Below are 26,063 nucleotides of genomic sequence, written 5' to 3'. Positions count from 1 at the left end.
TGCACGATTCGCTAGAGTTGATATAATACCCAACTTTTGCGCTGGATGGTGATGGGAGGACGCATGCAAATATCTGTCTGTGTGTGTTGGCTTTCTAAAAATAGAGACTTTAATTGATTCAGGCGTCTTGGTGAGTTTAACATCTAGGAAGCAGATGGAACTATTTTCTTCAATCTCCATAGTCAATTTTATATCTTGATGGCGGTTGTTTAAGTGGTCGAGGAACTTGTTAAGATTCTCAGTACCATGCTCCCATATGAGGAATATATCGTCCACATATCTAAGCCAAATTTTTGGTTTTAAAGTAAAAGAGGAGATCGCCTTTTCTTCAAAGTCTTCGAAAAAAATGTTGGCTAACACAGGAGAGAGAGGGCTTCCCATAGCTAATCCTTTGACCTGTTTATATAGTTTACCTTCGAATTCAAAATAGCCAGAGTTTACACAGTGAGATAACAGAGAGAACATTTTATTTGAAATCTTGTTTTTTAAAATATGGAGAACGTCCTGTGTCGGAACGTTGGTAAAGAGTGCTACCACGTCAAAGCTCACCATGATATCAGAAGATTTTAGTTTTAGGTCCTTTATTTTAGAGACAAAATCTGTTGAGTTTTTAATATAAGAAGAAGATTTTCCCGCATAAGCTTTTAACGATGACGCCAAATATTTGGATAACCTGTATGTGGGTGAGTCAATGCTGTCTACTATAGGTCTCAGTGGATAGTTTTCTTTGTGTACCTTCGGGAGTCCATATAACCTTGGAATGAGGGGGTGTAAAGAGCGGATGGAGAGTGGAAAGTTCCTCGACCACTTAAACAACCGCCATCAAGATATAAAATTGACTATGGAGATTGAAGAAAATAGTTCCATCTGCTTCCTAGATGTTAAACTCACCAAGACGCCTGAATCAATTAAAGTCTCTATTTTTAGAAAGCCAACACACACAGACAGATATTTGCATGCGTCCTCCCATCACCATCCAGCGCAAAAGTTGGGTATTATATCAACTCTAGCGAATCGTGCAAGATCTGTACTGTCAGATGAAGAAGAACTAAAAAAGGAACTACAACATCTTAAATGGACCTTTAAAAACAATGGCTACTCTCTAAAAAGTATTAACAACCAATTATCCCGCCACCAACGTAACAACGTAGAGACACAGGACGACTCCAAAGGTCATATCGTCTTGCCATATATCAGCACACTATCCAAAAAGCTGAGCAGAATTCTAAAGAAGTTTAACATAAAAACGTGCTTCTCGACTCTGCCAAAAATAAGATCACGCTTCAACAACTATAAACAACCTCACAACCTTCTACAATTCCCAGGTGTATACAAGGTTACTTGTGAATGCGGAAAGCCTTACTATGGACAGACAGAAAAATCTATCTTACTACGTCTCGAAGAGCATCAGAGAGACATTGCCTATAAGAGAACCAGAGCTACTGCTCTGTCGGGCCATGTCCTGCTTTCAATAAACACGAACAACGAAGGCCACCAACATGAAATAGATTGGACATTGACTTCAAACCTACACATCAGCCATGATGAAATAGAGCGCCGCATTGTAGAGTCAAGGGAAATCACCTTAGACCCTTTTCATTTGAATAATAATCTTAGCTATAATTTGGCAGACTCTTTCAACTCTACTATTAGATACTGGAGATCGCGTGATTCCACACACGCACAGGTGTACAACAATAGAACTTTAACTCGGACTGTAGTTCAAGCTCATAACTGTAATTTAACAACGTAGAGACACAGGACGACTCCAAAGGTCATATCGTCTTGCCATATATCAGCACACTATCCAAAAAGCTGAGCAGAATTCTAAAGAAGTTTAACATAAAAACGTGCTTCTCGACTCTGCCAAAAATAAGATCACGCTTCAACAACTATAAACAACCTCACAACCTTCTACAATTCCCAGGTGTATACAAGGTTACTTGTGAATGCGGAAAGCCTTACTATGGACAGACAGAAAAATCTATCTTACTACGTCTCGAAGAGCATCAGAGAGACATTGCCTATAAGAGAACCAGAGCTACTGCTCTGTCGGGCCATGTCCTGCTTTCAATAAACACGAACAACGAAGGCCACCAACATGAAATAGATTGGACATTGACTTCAAACCTACACATCAGCCATGATGAAATAGAGCGCCGCATTGTAGAGTCAAGGGAAATCACCTTAGACCCTTTTCATTTGAATAATAATCTTAGCTATAATTTGGCAGACTCTTTCAACTCTACTATTAGATACTGGAGATCGCGTGATTCCACACACGCACAGGTGTACAACAATAGAACTTTAACTCGGACTGTAGTTCAAGCTCATAACTGTAATTTACAGTCGAATATTATGGCTTTATAGTTGTATAGCTTTAGAGTGTGTCAATGTTAATTTAAGTGTCTTTTATTGTCTTTCTATGTTCTCATCGCCTGAAGAAGTCATTTTTGACGAAACATGTTGCGTTTTTTTCAAATAAATGTCATTGTGTTATAATTCTCGGGTTTAAGTCAGTTAATTTAAAAAATGAACATATCCCAACCCCGAGTTAATAGTACGTTTCATATATATATATATATAAGGAATTTCATGATGATGAGTCAGAGGATAGTAGCAGACAGAGCTGAAGTTTTAGATACATATTGCTAATTGCACCAGGGTAGCTAACAGGATTACTTAGTTATTGAAGAGCATGCTAACAAGAAGAGATAGGGAGTCCTCTTTATAAAGCCTTCACATGACCACATCTGGATTACTGTGCTCAGGTCTGGTCACCTGGGTTTCTTGGGGATGAGAAAGTGGTAGAAAGGATCCAGAGGCAAGTGACCAAGATGGTGAGTGGTCTGCAGAATGCTCTTAATGAGCATAGATTGAGGGCTTGTGGACTGCAGAAGTTGCTTAAATTGTTTTATAGGGTAGATGCTGGGGAAAATATTTCTGCACTGGGCTAGTGGAGGCAGAACAAGAAGCCATTCCTGGAATTTGGGTAAGAGTGTGGTTAGCAAGGGCATGAGGATTAGATTTTTCACTTGGAGAGTGATGAATGAATGAAATCAGTTTGAGTCAGTTGTAAGTGCTTTATCTGTTAATAGTTTCAAGGAGAGCTATGATAGATATTTATAGGCATATGATTATTTTATAGATATATGATTTTGATAGTTTGGGTTTCCCACAATGAGTCGTCGGATTCCACGAGTTGCTCGTGCAATAAAAATAATCATATTTCTCTCAAGAAATATCTCATCCGTTAACTTTAATTATATCCAGCTCTCTAAGCAAGAACAGATTTCTCTTCTTGGGCTGACTTACCTCTAGCTTCTGCTGGAACAAATATACCATATTCATTGTCTTTCCAACCTATAAAAAAGTTATCTTTTCTGCTAAGGCACTGTCTGACATTTATAGTATTAGCACAATGTCAACACTATAAATCACAACTGCCCAACCTTAGAATACTGTTCTTGCTTTCAAGGTGGTGCATTAAAATTCTCCCAAAAAATACTTGATACTATCCAGAAGAGAACAATTCAGTTAACTGATATTTCTCTCATACATACTTACTCCAATCACCTTTTCAAACCTACAAAACGAACTTCTGGTCTTCTTTCATTACATTTAACTTTGTTCTGTGAAAGAGCTTCCAGCTATTCAAGAAACATATCAAACAGTTCCTTCTCTCTCTCCTCAACCATCTAACCAATGTGGTACTGATATGCTATAGGTTTTGCTGAAACTTTCCTTCATGGGATTAAAGTTAAATAATAATAATAAAAACATAAATTATGCTTACTATCCATGTCTTTACTCCAAGAAATGGAACGCAGCAGTCAAAGGAAAAATTCAGCATATTCACAAGCAGCTCAATTCAAAAACATCAGCTTCACTCTTAGCATAAATTAAGTGACAGTTGAAGAAAAAGTAAATCTGATGTTAAAAAGACAATGAAAAATCAACCTTCTGCTCAAATGGCTGTTGTCTCTCTTGTGGTTATTCATTAAGGCAGCTGAGCAGAAGTTATACCCTTCCATCTCTCTCTCATACACATCAAAATACCAGCATAACATCACTCATAACAAAACTGACATTCTTTTCCTCCATCCTCCAGTTCCTGCATAAATAAATTAGACAACTCACTCTTTACTATGCTAAGAATACCCTACATGCCTCTCTTGCCTTTTTTTTTTTTATAAAAAACATACATACCATATTAGGCAACTCACTCTTTACTATGCTAAGAATACCCTACACATCTCTCTTGCCTTTCTTTTTTTTTAAACATACATACCATAACATATAGTCCAATACAAAAAGGCAATACATTTTTCAAGTCACTTCAATTTAGCTTCTAATAAGCATGGTAGTGAGCTCGCACAAGGTGATCAAAATCATAACACCACCAAAAGACAAATATTCTTGCAAAAGTGGGATTTAAGTTCCAACTATGAAAGATTGATTACCTATAACTCATTTAATACTGTGGTTGAACTAAGGATTAGATAAATCCCAAAATCCTGCTCTAAAGACCAAACATAGTCTTCTTTCCCATCAAGCCCTTCAATAAGCATAGTGATAGGCCCATACTGTAATGAAAATTGCCTGTTAACCATACTTTTAGTTCAGCCTATTGGCTGGAGAAAGGAAATGCTATCCACTTGGCCAATGAGGCCGGCAAAGGAACTGATGTGGTTGTTTACTGTGGATCAGCTTTCCAAACAGCTTCCAAAGCGAATTTCAAACCATCTGCAATATTAAGAATATTGCATATGGTTTGAAAGTGGGAGGGGGAGGGATTCAAAGTGACTGGAGTTATGACTGAGGCAACTAAAACATAACAGTATATTATGTTTTTTAATTAGGCGTGTTCTCCAGCCAAATTCTTTTGTGGGCAAGTGGTAACAATCTGGAGACTGACTTTCAAATGAAAAAAATCCTTTTTAAAAGTTCTTCAGATTCCAGACTGATTCCAAACTCAGGTATTTTTAACTGAAAGGAAAATTATATCATGTCATCCTCACAGCTGAACTATGACAGTGCCGATATGAAGGAAAAGATACAGAGTGGTTTGCTGATGCAAACTTGAAAGACAATACAAAACAACCATCGAACAGTAACTCTTCAGGATGACATGAATAAACTAAGAGCAGCAACAGAGGAGACTGGATAATAGCTTAATGTTGCAAAGTACATGGTTTCTGATTTGGGAATGAGGATATTGCAGGTTGTATATTAAATACTGGTGGAACAGCATCTAAGAAACTGATTAGAGTAGATGGCAGACAAACAGTCAGATGGGGTGGCAGAAAGACACATTACAAAGTAGTAAAAGCAACAAAAAAGATGTTGAGGAGGAGGATGAGCAGGGATGAGGAACTTGCCTAATCTAGTCGCTTGGGTTCAAGAAAATAAGTGAAAATAGCGAGAACACTCTAGGGAAGGTAACTGAGATGATATCAAGACTATGGGATGAGGAATGTGATGAAAGATTATGGGACTGTGGATTGGATTGCAGAGCAAGAAAAACTGATGGAATATGATAAACATAAGATGGGTCTCTAGGGATGAGCTGCCTAGTGCATTGCGAGGTATGATAGGTATACTGTGAATGATGGTTAATATGAGCCTTCCAACATGAGATATGGATTCCACAGAGATACTCAGTTAATAAGTTAAACAATTTTGTGAAGTAGGTTCTCTTGAATAAGAGTACAGTTTGCAAGGGAGCAAAAGGGCAGATTTATACCATGGTGAAGAAGTGTTGTCATCTGGTACTGTATTAGAATTGCATGACCAAAAAAAAGTTAAATGCACTAACAGTGAATGACTAAAAAGAAGCAGAGGCATTGTGTGAGATAGTATGGGCTCCATGTGATCAGACTTTGGACTTCATGGAGATCCCAAGTTATAATAACGTTCATATTACATATGAACGTTATTATAACTTGGTGAATTTTGATAATCCAAAATCATCTTGTCATACAACTTGATAACCAACTGGATATCTGCTTTCCAATCGGCAAGCAATCGACAATTACACAGTGTGATGAATGTTTGTGAATCCCTTTCAATGGATTCACAAACATTCCTAAGGAATGTTTTTGAGGAATTTTTTCAGGAATAATGCCTGAGGTGTAGCAAAAGGGTTCGATGTTTGGTATCTACAGCTGAGCTTCCGAATTATCTAACCCTCGAGCATACATACGTTTATACCACTAGTCGTGAGATATTCATAAAAACACTAGCACGATGCTAATTAATATAAATCAAAACGCCAGTGCCTTCCATTTGCTATCTTTCACCATCCAAACAATTAGTTAGAGACTCGTTAACTCTCTATACCGAACTAGCATTTCATTAAGAATAAATAAAAATTATATCCCACGCAACGTATGTAAGCCATCCATGAAACTTTCAAACTAAATTCAACGTGCCGCCGAGACACGACAAAACAAAACAGACTCAATGACGCCAAGAATTTTATTGACAGTGGCAAGCCGGTTATTAATAAACGCAGAATAAATTTACACTTTATAACATAAACTATGCAAATGGTTAAACTTGAATTTGACAAACATAACCTACCTAACTAACTTCATTTTCAAACATCAATTTAAATAGAACTCGAAAGCAAATATCATATCATACACTCAATAGTACAATAGAAGTCCCTACTCTAACATCGCAAAACCTATAACTTATTCCCGCGACTCTCTTGATAGCCAAATTCGCCAGTACACTATTATAACATAATAAAAGTGATATATAATTGTTACATGTTGAAATATCGAGTGAATATTTTTCTGTTAACCTTCGTACGAATAAATATTAATGCATAAATTAATATCAACATAACAAACTTTTTCGAAGGACAGAATTTACAAGCAATAAGCTATTTAAGCAAAGATTCTTCTTCCCTTTATTCGTCAGCGAGGAAGAAAAGCAGAATATTTCTTCATGGAATCTAATCAAAAAATGGAATATCGGTTGAAAATTGAGTGGGGATGGATTGGATTACACCAAAGCAAGTAATGATAGCAACTGTAGTGTGCCTATCATTTCCGTGGATGTATGTTCTCCAATCTAATTGCCTGTTTCTCGAAGTCCCCAGGAAGGGAAACATTACTGTATGCAACCAGCTAATACAGACTTTCGTTTATCATGTTCTAGATGGCTACTCGAATCTAAGTCTTTCCAAACAAAAGGCCCTGTTGTCAAGATAGCAATAAAGCTGGGTGATTCCAGCGAAGGGCAATATCTACCGTTTAAAGTTTTTTCCACTTGGTTATACTATAAATTAAAGATATCAAGAAATTATATGCTTCGTTTAATTCTTTATCCAAATGTAAGCAAACAAGTTTGCGCCTGAAATATCTTCAGGACTGGGTAGGCTAACCATATTTCCTTGAGAAAAAAACGGGACATTAGGCTGGCAAAAACGGGAGGGGGTTATGTAATATGCTATATTCATGAAAAAGTAAGACAATAAAAAAGTTTTACTTTGCCCAATATGAATGGTGATAAAACCTTAGTAATTATTGCTTCTGATTTGGTACGTGCTGAAGAAAATTTTGGTTCATAAATTTTGTTGATCAATGTGCCAGCCTAGTTGGCGAGTGGTTACCGTATCCGCTCTCCAGCCAAAAGGCTGCGGGTTCGAAATCCCGCCATGGGTACGGATGTTTACGATTGTCTGCAACAATACTAGTGGTGGTGGTCGGCAGTAGATGACATTGGTGTACAAGATGAAGGTAGCTGTGGTTGGTGGATATGAGTGGTAGAGATGGAGAGGTGTAGAGTAAGTGCCCTCCCTCGATAAATCTTTGTACTCCCTGGAGGTGTCACGTAATAAAATTAATAAAAAATAATAATGTCGACAAGCAGTGATTTGCGCGAAAGCTTTGGCTGTGAGCCATAGTATGATAAGCAACAAAAGCTTCACTTGCTACAATATTATCACTTTCGCTATCACCATCACGCCTTACCGTAAACGAGCTAATGTTTTTAACTGAACTCAGAGTCTTTTCAGCAACCTTATGATTTTGGCTATGTAGATGTCACTTCTGCCTCCATGAGCAACGGAAAAATGAACATTACAATTTTGACATACCACTTTTGTTCCATCACTACACAGCTTGTTCAGTTTAATAAATTTGACGTCTTTCTAGAGATCGTCATTAAAATTACAGTTTCGCCTCTTTGACATTGCAAAGATAGACTTAAAGCTTCAAAAAATAAAACATAAAACTTTGAAAATTATGAAATTTAAACCACCAGCATTGAATAACAAAGCCACTGGTTAGCATACAGACAAAACAGAAACTAATGCTACAGCAGAGCAGATGCCGCATCTGAGACACAAGTGATGCCAAAATGAATTTATTATTTTCTCTAAATAAATCACTGCAGATATTGATATTTAGTATCGAACAATGAGACATGGTTATACAAATTCCTGATATCCATGATACTGATATACGTTATAGGTTATGAATAATAATTTATGATCGATCAATATTAAAGTATATTTATAGGTTTTATTAAGGCAGGACAAAATTAACATTTTTATTAAATCGACGGGACGGCTGGGAAATATGAAAAAATCGTTACTGCCCCGTTTAAAACGGTACGTACGGTCAGCCTAGAACTGGGGAAACTCGTGGTAAAGGTGGTATGACTTCACATCACTTGCATTAGTATCCCATAATGCAAACAACATATCCTTGCAAACATGAATAACGCTATGCATCATGGGAAGGGTAACTACCTACTGGTTTCGACCTTTATTGAGGTCTTATCAGTGGGAGCCAAACCTAGAGGTAATATCAAGGTTGATACCAAACTTGTTTGCTTACACTTGAATAAAGGATTAAACCAGGAATATAATTTTGATATCTTTAATTTATAGTATAATTAAGTGTAAAAAACTTTCAACAAGTTTTTTTAAAACTTCCAACAAAAAGCCTGTGTAGATCAGTAGAAGTGGCGTTTGCACTCTACAGCATTTGACCACACGAAGAAAGGATTTGGTGGTTCAAATCTAGTTGCAGATTACAGGAAATTTTTCTAAGCATTTTCCAGACCGGTTCATGAGTTAGTCGATCTCTGGCACGGGCTAGCTGGTTTTTTCTCCAGGAAACGCGGGTTAACTCAAGAAAATCGACCATCGAACCCACATTATTTTCGGACATTAAAAATATTGTGTTAGGGTTATGGACCACAAGATAGCTTGCCGCCTTCTTCACTGCGTACCGTTTAATCAGTGAAAGCCTTGGGCCCGCTATCTTTCTGATTGGCTACCAGTAGAAATTGAACTGCCCACTCAGTCTCCAAAAGTTAGATAGGGCAAACGCCCCGCCTACTCCCTATATGGGCACAAATAAGCGTTAGCTGATTTTTTTTTAACTTTCAACAACTATCTCTAATCAAAAGTACTTTAATAATAAGCTGACACCTTTTCGCAACTCGTATAGGAAAAATATGACTTCTGCAGCACTGCAAACTTGGTATCATGTCACTACTTCCACAACTGCCCTGAGACCTAACCACTTGAAGATATCATGAACCTGATCAAGGAGAAAAATAAGGCTTCATAAAGTTTCATAATATCCATGCACCACAACACACACAACGAATCCTGAATAGGCTCAATTCTGCAGCGAGAGATGCCCGTAAAGCACATAGAAGTCAACTTTGGGTAGAAAGATTGACTTCTGTTTCTCCTGACAATCACTCCATTTGGAATCTAATCAGAAAGATCAAAAACAAATCTTCCCCCTCTCCAAACAGATCTGGGCCTCATCCACACCGATGTAGATAAAGCCGAAGCAATAGCAGAAAACTTAGCAAGCAATGTAAACACTCATATGAACATCTAGACTTCACATCTACAATATCCATCTACATGTCAAATGTTCATTAAAATCTTCTGTAACCTGCTCCAATTGCACCCAAATCACCAGCAGAAATATGTGATATAATCAAGAAATTTAATAAAAAAGGCTCCTGGACCTGATGGCATCACCAACAAGGATATTAAGCTGCTGCCTCGTATAGCTATTGTAAATCTGGCCAACGTAATTAATTCCATCCTCCGTTTCAAACATTTCCCTTCCTGTTGGAAGGTGGCGGATATAATTCCAATCCATAAGACTGGAAAATACCCGCACCCGCCTCAAAATTATCGGCCAATCAGCCTCATTAAGAATTTGGTTAAAATCGCAGAAAAAGTTATTCTTCGATTTATCAGACTCCAAGCATCCGTACACAAGTTAAACATTCTTCACAAAGAAAACAGTTTCGGGTTCGTCAATTCCGTAGTACCACCCACCAGATAAATAGACTAATCAAATACATCTCCATTGGATACAATTGGCATCAATGCACTGGTGCTGTTTTCCTAGACATAGCCAGTGTATTTGATAAAATTTGACATTACGGATTACCGCATAAACTGATCTCAACTGGAATACCATTGAAAATGGTTCACTTAACTAAATCATACCTTTTTGACAGGCGTATGCAAATCAAGATCAACGGTACAGTATCAGCACAGAAACGTATCTTAGCTGGAGTCTCACAACAAGGATCCTTACTAGCACCGATTATCTTTTCCATATACATGTTTGATATCCCGCACAATCCATTGTCATCTATCATGGTCCTCTAAGCGGATGATACAGCAATATTAGCCAGATATCGACAGTCAGATCTTGCCATCAAAAACTGCAAGAAAGCCTACTACTGGTTGAAAAATGGTTCTCCAAATGGAGACTGCAAGTGAATCCCCAGAAGAGCATAGCCATGTTATTCATCAGATGACCGATGCTTCCGAAGGAGAGATCTTCCTGTTTAACACAAAAATTCCGTGGCAAACAGAAGTCAAATACTTTGGTGTACTACTGGACAGAAGGCAAACTTTCTGCTGCATTACTAAGGCTCTCTGTGTAAAGGCAACAAAAGCCATTGCTCAACTCTATCTTCCAATCAACAGGAGCAATAAATTAAACGCTAGAATCAAACTGCTTATCTACAAACTGAAGGTTCGTCCTACACTCACTTATGCTTCTGCTTGGAGCCATACCGCTGATACTAATATTCTCAAATTACAACGAGTGCAAATTAAAGGTCTACCTATGATCCTAAACGTTCCATGGTTCGTCAGAAATGTGTAACTCCACTCCATCGGGACACAGATGTCCCCTATATTTACACTTTCCTGCAAACTATACCAACAAAATTCTTTTCAAAAGCATCTGTATAACCCATGAAATTGGTTCAACTAGCAGCAAATTATGAAGCACCTGATTACTTCACACATAAAAGTCATCTGAAACTCCAATTCTGATGTTTAATCTCCAAGCCTGCTCAGGGCGAGCAATTGGCTCATGAATTTTCCCACTCTCTGTTTCCCTATCAGATAGTGGGGAGTATGAAAAGCATTTTTCTTCATCCTTTATGTCAGAAATGTTAATCATTAAGATTTTACTTGGTATCACCTCTGGGTCTGACTCCCACTGATGAGACTCCAATAAACGTCGAAACCGGTCTGGGTAGTGATCCTTCCCATAATGCATAGCCTTATACATATCTGCAAGGATATGTGCTTTGCATTATGGGATACTAAGGCAAGTGATATGAAGTCATATCACCTGTACGACGAGTTCCCCAATCCTGAGGATACTTCAGGTGCAAACGTTTGCTTACACTTGGGTAAACGATTTGATTTCTTGGTATCTTTAATTTATATCTTACCGTGGGTAATGTGCAGAATACACTATCTACCAATAATAATTGTCCAGAAACTCTTTTATTTGAAGTGATGGAACATTCCAGATTTGTTCATAACATAAATACCCGTGTACAGATAGTAAGAAGCTGTATTTTATTGTAACAGTTTAACACAGCTACAGGACAACACAACATGAATTCAGTGACTTCGAGAGAGGACTGTGTCATCCTGGGCTGTCACATTAGTGGCATTTCCATTCCTGCCATTACCGCTCAACTGGAGCATCCAAATCAATAGTTGGCGATGTGATCAACAAATCGAAACGTTCTGGCATCATTAGTGCATGAAAACACCTAGGGCGACTGCCAAATATGACTGACAGGGACATGAGGATGTTAAAACAGGTAGCAGAAAAACCGGCTACAATCGGTACTGCTCATTTGTGATGAGTTCCAGAGCGCCAGTAGAACTATGGTGAGGACCAATTCTTTACGAAAAAAGCTTCATTTAATGAGTTTTCCACGGAAGAACAGCAACAAACTAGCCGAACAAGGTGGCTCATCTGGCTTGTGCAAAGAGCATGTACTGACAAGACCAGTGGAAAATGGTATTCTGGAGCGATTAATCAAGGTTCCTATGTTTCCAGTCTGAAGGCTGAGTATGGATGTGGAGGCAGCCTGTGACCACTTGTTATCACAGTGTGTTGTGCCCACAGGGTTTGGTGGTGGTGGTGGAGGAAAATTGTGTGGGATGCATTTAGCTGGTTTGCATTGGGACAAGTAGTCGTTCTTTGTGGATCCTTAAATGGAGCTAAGTACCTTGATTTTCTGGATATTCTTGATAAAAACTCCACAACGTAATCAGATGCTGATTACGTTGTGGAGTTTTTATCAAGACGACAATATCTCATGCCACAAAGCAGCAGCTGTTATAGAATGGTATGAAGAGATCAGCGTTGAACAACTGCCCTGGCCTGTGCAGAGCCCTGACTTCAATCATCGAACATTGTGGGACGAACTGGAGCGGCGATGGAAGTTCAGAGCGGCACGTCGTCGATCTATCGTTGAACTTCGTGCTGCTTTGGCGGAAGGAATGAAGACAAATTCCACCTATTGTTTGCCGCACATTTGTGGAAAGGGTCCAGACCAAAGCCAAAGGTGGACATATCCGATATTAGCTTTCGCTTGCTAGTATCAATTGCAAATTGCTAAAGTTTCCGGACAATTATTGGTAGAAACTGTATATTCGTTTTCATTCTTACAATTATGAAGAGGCCTAAGTTACCATGTTAAATAACTTATCATAAAATTTGATGCTAACATAGTATCATATTTTGTAGTGTCATGTTAAGCATCATACCAACCTAACAGATGCTATGTGAGGTCAATTAATCGTTTAACATAGTCTGTTATATACAGTTGCTAGCAATTATTTTAGTGATATGGCCTTTATGCAGGATGAAAAATCAATTACTGGGATATAGGTCCTGATACCTCCATACACGTGTTTCTAAGTCAACTTCATTTGGAAAGACTATGAAGTTTTTTCGCAACTTAGACGTGATTTTAAACTAGGTACTTCAAACTACAGGGTATCGACGTTACTAACTCAGGTATTCAGGTTTGCTATCGTTATCAAAACTATGGATCGTATCAACTGGACTGAAAGAGTGAGCAATGAAGAGGTTCTTAAAAGATTCAAGATGAAAAGATACTATATGGCTAGTATCAAAAGAAGAAAATTGCATTTGCAGGATATTTGATGAAAGGTTCTTATTGACAGACCCCAGAATACTATTGCAGGGGATGGTGGAAGAAAGCAGAGGAAGAGAAAGACCCGGACTGCAATGGAAAGACATCATCAAAGTTGGACGGCCAAGAGTCTTACAGAAGCAAGAGATAGAGAGGACGAAAGCGGACTGTTCATCAACTTCCACTCTCTTAAAAGAGAAGGCCATTGGATTATATATATATATATATATATATTAATAATAATAATAATAATAATAATAATAATAATAATAATAATAATAATAATAATAATAATAATAATAATAATAATAATAAGCTTTTGTTTTACCAATTTCCGAGTTAGTCAATCTCTGGCACTAGCAAGCGGTTTTTTTTTCTCCAGGGAACTAGGAATTTTCTCTCGTAAATTCAAGAAAATCGGCGGGAAAACCCACATTATTTTCAGACAGTAAATGGTGTTAGAATTAGGAACTATGAGATGGCGGTAATAATCAATTAGAGATTACTGGCCACCGGTACAGTTTGATACACCCACAATTTCCAAAAGTTGAAAACGGCTAAAACAGCCTCCTACTTCCTATGGGGGAATAAAAGGCATTAGCTGATTTTTAATAATAATAATAAAGCCTGATTACCCATTTAGAAATGTCACCTACTCCCTATTCTAGTCGCCATATAAAAGAACTTTTTCAAATACTTTCTTTAACTGGTTTCTCCAGCTGAACGATCTAGGCCAATGAGAAGTACAGTTTATTTATTTATTTTTTTCATACCGTAAACTCCGATTTTTCACCGCATAAACTCAAGAATATCGACCATCGACCTCACACTACGTAAGAAAATAATATATAATATTAGGGTTAAGGACCATGTCATGGCCGGATTTGTCTGTTGTACTTTCCTCCATGAATGACAATTAAAATCGTTGATAGTCTTGAACCAACTGACTCTGAGTAACAGTGATAAGCTGCTTTATAGTCTCCAAACGTTATATACGGCAAAAGGGTCTAATGTGCTTTCTTTGTGGAATAAAAGGCATTGCTGTATTTTTATTCATTTTACTGCAACAACTTAGCCTGTGTAGCTCAGTGGATATGGCGTCTCACACCACAACGCTTAACGGCAGGAAAAAAGACTTGCTTTCGAATCTAGTCGGCGACTGCAGGAAATTTTTCTGTCTTTTTTTGACCGGTTCCCGACTTAGTCGATCTCCAGCACGGGCAAGCGGATATTTTCATCCCGTAAACTCAGGAAAATCGACCGTAGAACCCACATTATATCAGACAATAAAATATTGTGTTAGGGTTAGGGACCACGAGTTGGCAGCACTTGTTGAGCCGTCTCGCTTCACTGCATACCGCTTAATTAGTGATAGCCTTGGGCCAACTATCTGTGATTGGATACCAGTGGAGATTGAACTGCCCATTCAGTCTCTAAAAGTTAGATAGGGCTAAAACGGCTTCACCTACTCCCTACACGGGAATAAAAAGGCATTAGCAGAATAATGCAACAACAAATGGCTCGTATTAGATGAGAAGAGTTCTGCCTTTGAAGACAACAAGCGTTGACTTCTGTTCATTAGCGACCGAAATTCTGACTTCTGTTCATTAGCGACCGAAACGAAAGTGAAGATAGAATACATGGAAAAAAGAAAAGATGTTATAATTACATACCTGAATAAAAATTAGATAGACATTCAGATATTTGCTGTAAGGGAATTCTCTAATATATTTCAGAGAAAAAACGGTAAGAAAAATATTTTTTTGTAACTCGGTACAGATTGGTTGCCACTTATAATTAGTGAAAATCTTGGGCCAGGTATCTCTAATTGGCTACCAGTGGAGATTTAACTGCCCACTTACTCACCAAAATGGTTAGACAGGGTTAAAACTGCCTCACCTACTTCATACACATGAGTAAAATGCGTTAGGTTATCTATTTTATTTATCAAAATCAAAAATCAGCTAATGCTCTTTATTATTCATTGGGAGTAGGCAAGACCTTTAAATTCCCCCCCCCCCATGTGGATTTTTGAGACTGAGTGGGCAGTCCAATCTCCACTGGTAGTAAATTAGAGATAGCTGGATCACGTCTATCACTAATTATAGACTCCACCGATGAACAGATGGGAAAACATGAGCTCCCATCTCTTAGTACATAACAGTAACAGGATATGTTTGTCTCAAATAATCTGGGTCCTACGGTCGATTTTCTTGAGCATATTGATCATTTCTTTCAATTCCCAAATTTACCCTTGCTAATATTAAATTGATAGCCACTAGGGGAAGAAACACCCGGTTTTCCAGAAAAAATCCCGCTTTCCCGTGCCAGAGATCGACTAACTCGGGACCCGGTTGAAAATAAGTTAAAAAAGTTCCTCCAGTCGGCGACTTGACTTGAACTTAAGTCTAGCTTCGGATGGCCTAGCGCAGAGGATGCAATCGTCACTTCCACTGACTACCTTTCTTCACATTCCATATAATGAAAAAAATGATCAACCCTTAAACTATGATGCCCTCTCAAACGTTTATAGACATCTATCATATCACCCCCTTTCTTCTGTCTACCGGTATCAGGAGCCAACATAATCTCAATTTATCCTTATAATCTACATTACATTATCGCGAGATTATAATTTATACAAATCTTCTTAACAGCCTTTCAGCAGCTTATTTAAACCCTCCAAGCCCCCTAGACAAAATTTTCTCAAAGTTGTACCGGTGTGGTCATACCATGATACCACCTTGTAAAGAGGAAAAATGACTTTCATGTCTTATATGTCAATACTCATTTCACCATCGCATTATCCTCTTAGTTGTACTTGCAGTTTATGCTTTGTGCCCATTGAATTTCAACAGTCTATTCACTTTAACTCCAATATCTCTAGCCTTGCCACTTACTTCAATACAATCCCACCTCCATTATATACTGCGGGATATCGCACAAGCCAAAGTGCTTAACTAACTCACTTACTAACATTAAATTGATAGTCATTAGTAATTTTCCACACTTCCATCCTATACAAATCACACTGTAAATGCTGTATATTATTAGCATCTCTGACTGCCCTGCCTATCTTTGTATCATCAGCAGACAACTGAACCCATTTCTAATATCATTAATACGAGATTACAGATTAGACAACAATCTTTCAAGGACTGATCCCTGCGACACACAACTGTTCACTTTTATCCGGCAGATTTACATCCTCCACATATCACTTTCTGATACCTGTCCATTATCCACCCACTTATCCAAGCCAATAGTTCACTTTCCAATAGTATCTTCTCCATTTTATGCAATAGTGTTACATGTCCTATCCTATCAAATGCCTTAGAAAATTTCAACGGTATGATAGTGTATCCAATTCCTTTAATCTTAGTATATAAACTTAAACTTATAGTAGACCCAAAATTAATAGAAGAACAAAATGGATTCAGAAAAGGCAGGTCTTGCATAGACTCTGAATTTACGTTAAAATTATTAATTGAAAAACACAGAGAAATGAACATAGAAACAGACACATAGCTTTCATAAATTACACCAAAGCATTTGATAAAATTATCAGAGAAAAACTATGGGAAATCCTAGAAGAATATGAAATACCAAACCAACTCTTTAGAGCCTTATATAATATATATCAAGATAATAAAATATCTGTGAAGTACAATAATTCAACATCAAGCTGGAAACCAACAAATCGAGGAGTACGTCAGAGTTGCCCTCTCTCACCGGTTTTATTTAATATATACATAGATAAAATCATAAAATAATGGAAGATAACTAATGAAGGAGGATTCAAGATAAACCGTAACACCAGATTAGCTACTCTTCTTTTTGCTGATGACCAAATATTCCTTGAAAATTATGAAGATGAACTACAAAAATAATTATGCAGTCTAAATAATCTGATAAAAACATATGGTATGGAAATATCAACAGACAAAACAAAAGTCATGGCCTTCAAAGGTGCTAATCCAATAAGAAGCAAAATAGTAATAAATAACAAAATAATCGAGCAAGTAACTACATTCAAATATTTAGGTTGCACAGTCATACGAAAATGAAGCTGATATAGAACCAAAGATATCAAAAAAAAAAAAAAATCAGCTAACGCCTTTTTATTCCCGTATATACGGGAGTAGGCGAGGCCATTTAGCCCTATCTAACTTTTGGAGACTGAGTGGGCAGTTCAATCTCCACTGGTACCCAATCGGAGACAGATGGCCCAAGGCTATCACTAATTAAGCGGTACGCAGTGAAGAGAGACGGCTCAAATGTGCCGCCATCTCGTGGTCTCTAACCCTAACACAATATATTTAATGTCTGAAATAATGTGGGTCCTACGGTCGATTTTCTTGAATTTACAGGACGAAAAACCCGAGTTTCCGGGAGGAAAAACCTGCTTGCCCGTGTCAGAGATCGACCAAAGATATCAAACTTTTAAAAGTAACAGGCATTATAAATAAAATTTTTAAACCCAATTATGTACAAAAACACACATGAATAAGAATCTACAATACAGTTGCTAAACCAATCTTACTTTATGGCAGTGAGATATGGACAATAAAAAAAAAACAGATGAAAGAAGAATTGAATCATCCGAAATGAAATTTCTGCGCAGAATTGAAGGAGTCACAGTAATGGACAAAATGAAAAGCAGCGAAGTCAGAAAAAACTTGGAATTACATCTTCCCTAAATGAAACAGTGATTTGCTATAGAGAAAAATGGAAGAACACATACTAAGAATAGAAGCAGAATAACTAAACACATTCTAAATTACCACTCAAAAGGTACTCGATGCAGAGGAAGACCCTTAAAAAGATGGAATTGAGTCTGGAACAGGCCACTTGGCCTATAAGCCTGGAAAGGAAGAAGAAGAAGATGATAATGACATTTCTGAGACAAGACTTCTCTTTAGTAAACCCATGCTATTCCTTGCAAGGTATATTTTGTTTGTTTACCGATTTCTGTATGTGTGTGTTCTAACCAACTTCTGTTAAATCTCTAAAATTACTTGTCTTTTCTCCATCCTTGCGCACTAGGATTAACATAGGTGCTTTCCATTCCTAATGGAATATTATCGATTATATATACATATACGAGGGTGGTCTGAAACGTTCTCGGCCTAACAATGAAAAAACGAATTTATAATTTCAAAATTATTTTATTTTCAACATAATGCCTCTTAATGCTCCAGCGCCATTATCCCATTTCTGTAGTGGTTCTCAGTAAGATTTGCAAAATAACCCTCTACAACTGCCATCACCTCTTGATTCGAAGAAAAACGCTGACCAGAGAGGACGAGTTTTATATTTGGGGAGAGATAGAAGTCAGAGGGTGCCAAATATGGGGAACAGTGCAGATTAATTTTTAGTGCAGATCCCTTAATTTTCCTATTGAAAAACGCCTTTGTGGCAGATGCATTGTCCTGATGAAAGATGATTTTTTCTTCTGCAAACCGGGTCTTTTCTCATGAATTTTTTCGGCTAGTCTGGTTAAAAGATCGGAATAATATTCCCCGGTTATTGTTTTGCCCTTTTCAAAGATATTTAATAAACAGAATGCTTTAGCATCCCAAAACATCGATGCCATGACCTTGTCTTCTTTGGCGCTGAATAACTGGCTTCTGTCCACTGTTTTGACTGCTGTTTGGATTCTGTCGTGTAATGGTGAATCCAAGTCTCATCCATAGTAATAAATCGATGCACAAAATCCGTTTTATTCTTGTTAAAACGCTCCAAGCACTGTCAGAGATTTTCATGAGAGTGCGTTTTTGATCTGCTGTGAGCAAGCCCTGCACCCATCTTGTGCAAAGCTTTTCATTTACAGTTCTTCATGCAAAACATACCTACACATTCTTTTGAAATGCCTATAGTCTCAGCAATTTCAAGTACTTTGACTCACCGGTTATCCAATTCTATATCATGCATTGATCAATGATTTCTGGTGTTGTATTAGCGATTTAGCGTATGATGATACAGCGGCCGTGAGTCCCATATGTATAGTATGGTACCATCTTGTGAAACCAATATGATGCTATTGGTTAGAGATATTGGTTAATCGAAATTTTGGCTAATTTGTTATAGTCGGCTAGTAATACTGATATAAGTCGCTATAGATGAAGCAGTTTAGTCGGAAAGATCTGAATTCGAATCCCGTCCATAACGTGAGTAACCTTTACCTGGTCTTTTTCGATTAAAGGTGAATTAGACAGTCTCATACAGAGTGGGAGGATTTTTTCTCCCGGAAACTCGAGTTTTTCGTCTCTCAGAACAGGCCAGGAGAACACATGTAACCGACAGACAAAAAATATACTCTAACCAATAGCTTCATATTGGCTTCACAAGATGGTGCCGTACTATCCATATGGGACTCACGGCCGCTGTATCATCATACGCTAAATAAATAAATAAATAACTGATGTTATATTTGTATTATTTATGTAATAAAAGTATTTAACAAATGGAAACTTGTGTGAAGACTGTTTTGTACATTTAAAGCTAACGTACTTAAATATTTAGATGGCGTTGTACATCAACAACAGGTGTTTTGTGGCTCGATCGCCGGTGTGTTATGTTATATATGTGATGGGTTTTTATTAATGCCTATGTTTTGTTTTATTTTATTTTATTTATTTTTATTTTTTTTTGAGAAAAGAGACATATTGCACTGTATGAAGACTGATTCCCTGTATCACAATACGAATAATGCATTAGAAATAATAAGTGGTTAATCGTCAGTAACACTGAGTAAGTGCACCCGAAGTAATTGAATTACAATAGATAATATTTTCCACAAATAACTAGTGAAATGTTGTGCTTATATCTTACTTAAAGAGGACAAGTAACACAGCCGTGTTGGCGAATCTGTTGTTACAAATATAACGGTTTAAAAAAATAATTATCTATAATCAAAATAAGTGCAATTGACGATCGCAAAACCTTTCACCATATTTATACATAAATGTAAAATGATAGTTCTAACTCTAAATTTACGCTTTTCATATTTTAACTTGTTCAAGCTGAATGATCGTGAGCAGACGTTTTCACAATAATCCCGGAGATCAGTGGAATGCAAGATGAAATTTCTTTGTTCCATTTGGAACACTAAGTATATGCAATTTCACATTCTGCTAACTTGGCTGTAAAGCCATGTATTCAACCAAGCGGAGCTTGCTTTGGCCAAAAAACGATCACTCTTGCGTGAGAATGAACCAAAAATTGTTTTGATCACGAGTCTATAATAGCAATAAAGTTTTGCTGCTTCTGAGAAAACACTGGAAGTTATTTTTATGTATTTTAGTTTTATAACAAAATTATAAAAGAAATTGGATATGGTGGCATCACAACTTTTTCTATTGCTACATGACAAAAGAAGAAGAAAAGATAAATCCTGATTTTAGCTAACTAGAAAAACAACTTGTGTGTGCTAGAGGAATGTAAAAATGAAATTAGTTGTGGAATGTTTGAAAGTAAAGGAAAAGAGGGTAATGTATTACAAAATTTGATGTTATCAAGGGTTGGTTAACTTGTGTCATGAGAGATGTGCAATGCTATTCAGTATGTAGAAGAACAAATTTGTATTTGTTCTACATACTGGACGTACATACAGTGCAGCATAAGGAAATTGTATGCTGCACTGTATCTCTGTATTTGTAAACAAAGAAATAATGTGCATCGTACACCTCAAATCCTGATGTAACTCCCCCTCTCCCTGCTTTTTCCCTTTTTCACATTAAATTGAAGGAGGTGGTAAATGAAAGAAGATGAAGTCGGTTCAAGTCACTCAGCATTCAAAGTAGATAGTCACCTAGCAGAAACACTTAATATAGTTGATTACCATATATTATAGATTAATGACTATCAAAAATTTTATGAAGCATAATTTATTGTGAAACAAGGCAGTACACCCGTTAAAATTATCTTCTTCTTCTGCATTGAGTACAGTAGAACATTTTCAACTGAAGTCCAGTATATTTACATTTCATATTTATTTTCCCTAGCCTACATTAAAAAAAAAATATTAAAAAAAAAACTTCTTACTACTTAATTTTAATGATTTTATTGGATTAATTACATATTTTGATGCATGAGTCAGACAAGAGCATCCCTTGTTATTGTTGTTTTAGAATATTAGAAAATTTTTATCATCACTGGGATAGGCATTACCTATTCCAGAAATTACATTTAATATAAAAAAATAATAATTGATTAGAGGATGTCATTTATTTATTACTGAAATCAGAAACAAACAAACATCACTAGAAAATATTGAATTTAACCCAGATTTTTTAATAAGGAAATAGAGAAAAGTATCCTATTCCTGAAATTAAGTAAAAATATGCATTTTTCAATGTTTCTTTTGGCAGCGGTTTACATTGTTGATGAACATTCATCATGTATTTCTTCATTTATGAGTTATTCATTATGATATATTGTCCTATATACCCCACAATTATATAGATAATTCTGAAAGTGAGGAAACATTGTTCTTAATTAAATGGGGAATACTACTTTGTGAATGTTTGTGGAATATTGAAATAATAATACAAGATAGTGAATTTACACATGCATACACAGTATGACTGTTTATATATATATATATATATATATATATATATATGGTTTTTTTTTTTTTTCAGTATGAAGGTTTTTACAAAATAAGTGATTTTATGTCAGTGATTGCATTTGCATATTCAGATTTATTTCATTGCAGTTCCAGAATAATATGAGCAGGGGCATAAAGAGTCAACAAGGATCCTGAGAACAAACAACTTGATTTGCTTCCCAACTCCTTTCTTACACTTGTATATTTGGAATTGGCTTCACAGAGGTAGAACAACAAATAGCACATTAGTGCTGTGTGTGTGATGCAGATGAGGGTTAAGTAAAAAGAAATCATGATGTTTTTCTTGAAGAGTCAGAGGGTTGTTGGGGAACACTTAATCAGGATGCCTGTTCCTGAAGACAGAGGTAGATGGAATGGAAGGGGAGAAGCAGATTTAGTTTGTTTGTAGTTAGACTGAAAAAGGGATGTTTGGCAGCTGATCCAATTGTTTTGACCTTTAATTAGCCACATGGGGTTTATTTCACTCCAACCATCATTCAAGTCCAATTTCTGACCAAACCAATGATGGATTTTTGTTGTGATTTTAAGTAGCTGAGTTTTTTGCTGCCCCAGCACCGAATCAGTTGCATGCTGGCCATTGACGCAATCAGTTATAGAGTAAGGAGTGATTTTCCAGAAACTCCACAACCAGAACCAAGCACTTCTGGATATTTCTGGGGTCACTGTGTAATATAGCCAAGATTAAAGGATCATAAAATAAGGTCAAAGTGGGATAAATGTCATTTATTTATTTCATTTTACTTACCATAATCAACCTTATAATAAATAAAAACATTTTCTGAGAAATTAAAGAAATATTTTAACTTTAATTTTGGTGTCAAATAGGTCCTATGTAATTAATTATGTAACAAAAAAAAGGTGTAACTAATTAAGGGTTAATAGGTGCAACAGAAAATGAAGGAATAATGATTAACAGTTCATTGGAGCAGTGTCCATGGAAGCACCTGTAGAAAAGACAGAAAGATGAAACAATTTCTCAGTGAGATAATGATTGAAATCTTGTCCTCTGGACAACAAGAATTTTTAAGGCGGTATTTGGTGTACCACCCCAAAAATGTGAATGGTATTCTAAGGATGGGCAGATGTGAGATTTGTAGAGAGTTAATAGCTGGATCTGTGAAAGTGGGCTTGAGTGGAAAAGAATGCCTAGTTTTTTTTTTTAAGCATGTGGAAACTATTCAGATTATGCTTTTATGTTAGTAGAGTTTGGTGGTGAATGTCAATCCAAGTAGTGAGATCTAATCATTCCTGCCAATTTGCGTGTGACTGAAGATCAGGCCACCTACTATTAAGACTGCATTTTGGTAGCATTAAAGGTGAAGTAAAATATATAGATATCAGGATTCAATAGTAATAACGCTATTGAAAAAAAAATAAAACAGTTGGAAAACAAGAACCAAATCTTGAAGTATCAGTTGCAAATTCTAAAGAAAGCATTGATTGATTCAGCAATAGGAAATATGTTGTGAAGTTGTCTGCAAGGATAGAAAAATAATGAACACCATGGTGGTCACAAGACGTTAAAGAAGTAGTCTTTGACTATTCAAAGTTTATTCAAGAAGAAAGAATACCAGAATTTGTTGTTGTTGTTGTTATTATTATGTGACGCCTCCAGGGAGTCCAAGGACTCCTTGTGGGAGGACACACCGCTCTACTTTGCTAAATACATCTCATCCTCTCCACTGCTACTTAATTATCCAACTACAACATTACTTCCATCAGCACCATCTATCGCCAATCATCACCAACAACAGTATTTTTTGACTGTAAATTGCGTGTATTCTGAAGGCCAGTTTGTCTGTATGCAGACAAACTGGCCTTGAAAAACCTGAGTTTCTGTGAGAAAAAACCCTACTACCACCATATGAAATCTGCTAACTCACCTTCAACTAAAAAAACGCATATAAGGATTCCCCTCATCACGACGAGAACTTTTCCAATCGAAGGGTGCAATGTTCCGCTATTCTTCCAATTGCACTATGGCAGCTAGCAAAGAAGTCAGCAGATGCCCTAAAAGAATACAGAGAGAAACATAAGAGAGTTAAGATGTGTGTAAAGGTAACTGAACAAAAGTTATGGAAGACTTAAGTAAAAATAAAGAAATAAATATCAAGAAGGTGGCAGAATGTTCTGAAGGATACTGAAAAAGCTTAGAAATGGAAGAAAGACTATGTAAAAGGAATCAAAGATGATAAAGGTGACATGAAAACTGAAGATAAGGATATCCTAGATGTCTGGAATAATTACTTTGAAAGACTGTTAAATGAAACAAGCAGTGACAGAACATTGAAAGAAAATTTTCAAGAGCAGAAGTACATATCAATATTTCAGATAGAAATGGCTATCAAAAACATAATGTAGAAAGGCATCTGAGTGATGATATTTGATCAGAAATGCCCAAATATGGAGGAATAAAAGTTTTACAGTAACTATGCTGCATAATTCAGAATGTCATATTCCAGATAATTGTAGTAGAGCTCTCATGGTTCCCATATGTGAAAAGGGGAATAAAGCTGATTGTGAGAATTATAGAGGAATTTCCCTACTGAGTGTCCAGTTATGCAAATACTGGAAAATATGTTGAGAAAGATTATAGAAGAGAAACTTAAAGAAGAATAAGTTGGGTTCAGAGCAAATAGAAGTTGTCAAGATCACATTTTCACTTTACGACAAATAATTGAGAAATCATGGGAATATGACAAGGATCTATACTTAAGATTTGTAGATCTGGAAAAGGCATATAGTGCCTTTTCCAGATCTAACCCTGGAGGTGTCATGTATTATTGTTACATGATACCTCCATGGAGTCCAAAGACTCATCAAAAACGTACATCATTACTAACTTCCTATCTACAATTTTCCTCCAAATCAATCTGTTACCTGTCGGGACTGCAACATTATCAGATCTTATATTTCTATCTTCTAAGGCACTTTTTACTCTATCAGTCCACCTATATCTTGGTCTTCCTCTGGGTCTTCTTCTTGCAAACCTGGCAGAGAACTTGTTTTCATAATCTTTATTCTCTCATTCTGTTTCAATGACCATACCATCTGAGATTAGCTAGGCTAATGCATTCCTGGATGCTGACAATGTCAAGTTCTTTCCTAATATCCTCATTTTTAATATGTTGTTGCCATTAATGCCATCTGTTCATGCCTCTAATCTTTCTCTGAACTCATATCTGTAGTTTCTAGTCTTTGGTCAAATGTTTTAATTCTAACCAAACTCTCAGATTCATAAGTTAAAATTGATTTGAACACGGTCTTGTATACAGCTGATTTAGTGTTTTGACTAATTTCTCTCTTATCCATATAAATTTATTCAGTTGACTTCCTACCATAACAGCATTGTTGATTCTGTTGTCTATTTCCATATTTAATTTATCATCTTCACTAAAAATCGTGCCTAAGTAGCTGAAATGTTTTACCTGTTCTATAGGTTTTTCCGTTCACAATGCAATTGATATTTTCGATGCTTCTGCCTATTTATCTTGTTATTGCTGACCTGCATACCAAATCTATCACAACAGTTATTCAATTTAGTCAGGGAATCTTGCAGACTTGTATTGGATTTATTTAGAAGTATAACATCATCTGCATAAAGTAAAGAGGTGAGATTAACATATCCAATTTTGATATCAGGTTTAATACCACTTTCCTTCATAATGTGATCCATATAGATAATAAATAACAGAGGGGATAATGTACATCCTTTTCTGACACCAGATTTAACATAAATCATCTTCCTATACTTCCTTCAGTTCTAACTGCTGACTTGCATCTAAACTTAAGACTAAGCATTACTTGATATAATGCTCCATTGACACCATACAACTGTAGCATTTTGAATAGCTTTTATATGGCACCTTGTCATATGCCTTTTCCAGATCTACAATACTTATATAGAGATCTCTGTTATATTCCCCTGATTTCTCAACCATTTGTCGTA

General features: G+C 36.6%; 2 protein-coding genes across 3 annotated transcripts in view; one reads left to right on the top strand and one right to left on the bottom strand.

The window, feature by feature from the left end:
• Nucleotides 1–6,672, bottom strand: part of SmD1 (small ribonucleoprotein particle protein SmD1) — a 62,927-nt gene extending 56,255 nt beyond the window's left edge. Inside the window, exon 1 of the mRNA XM_090407983.1 lies at nt 6,586–6,672. Coding sequence (XP_090264109.1) covers nt 6,586–6,599 — 14 coding nt within the window. The 5' untranslated portion in view covers nt 6,600–6,672. The remainder of the gene's footprint in view (nt 1–6,585) is intronic.
• Nucleotides 6,673–20,048: 13,376 nt separating this feature from the next.
• LOC150097026 (lipid scramblase CLPTM1L) overlaps nt 20,049–26,063 on the top strand; it is a 229,277-nt gene continuing 223,262 nt past the window's right edge. Inside the window, exon 1 of one of the 2 annotated variants that reach the window (XM_090408241.1) lies at nt 20,049–20,235. The gene's annotated coding sequence lies outside the window, so the exon portion shown is untranslated. Of the gene's footprint in view, nt 20,236–20,832; nt 20,973–26,063 lie in introns of those variants that run through there. The other variant, XM_090408242.1, reaches the window with a different exon arrangement.

Source organism: Typopeltis vanoorti, chromosome 18 (assembly GCF_054136105.1).
Source record: "Typopeltis vanoorti isolate ZY-2024b chromosome 18, IOZ_Tvanoo_1.0, whole genome shotgun sequence".
In the NCBI taxonomy this organism is placed as follows: domain Eukaryota; kingdom Metazoa; phylum Arthropoda; class Arachnida; order Uropygi; family Thelyphonidae; genus Typopeltis; species Typopeltis vanoorti.
The sequence above is the reverse complement of the archived record's forward strand: the minus strand, read 5'-3'. Positions and strand labels throughout refer to the sequence as shown.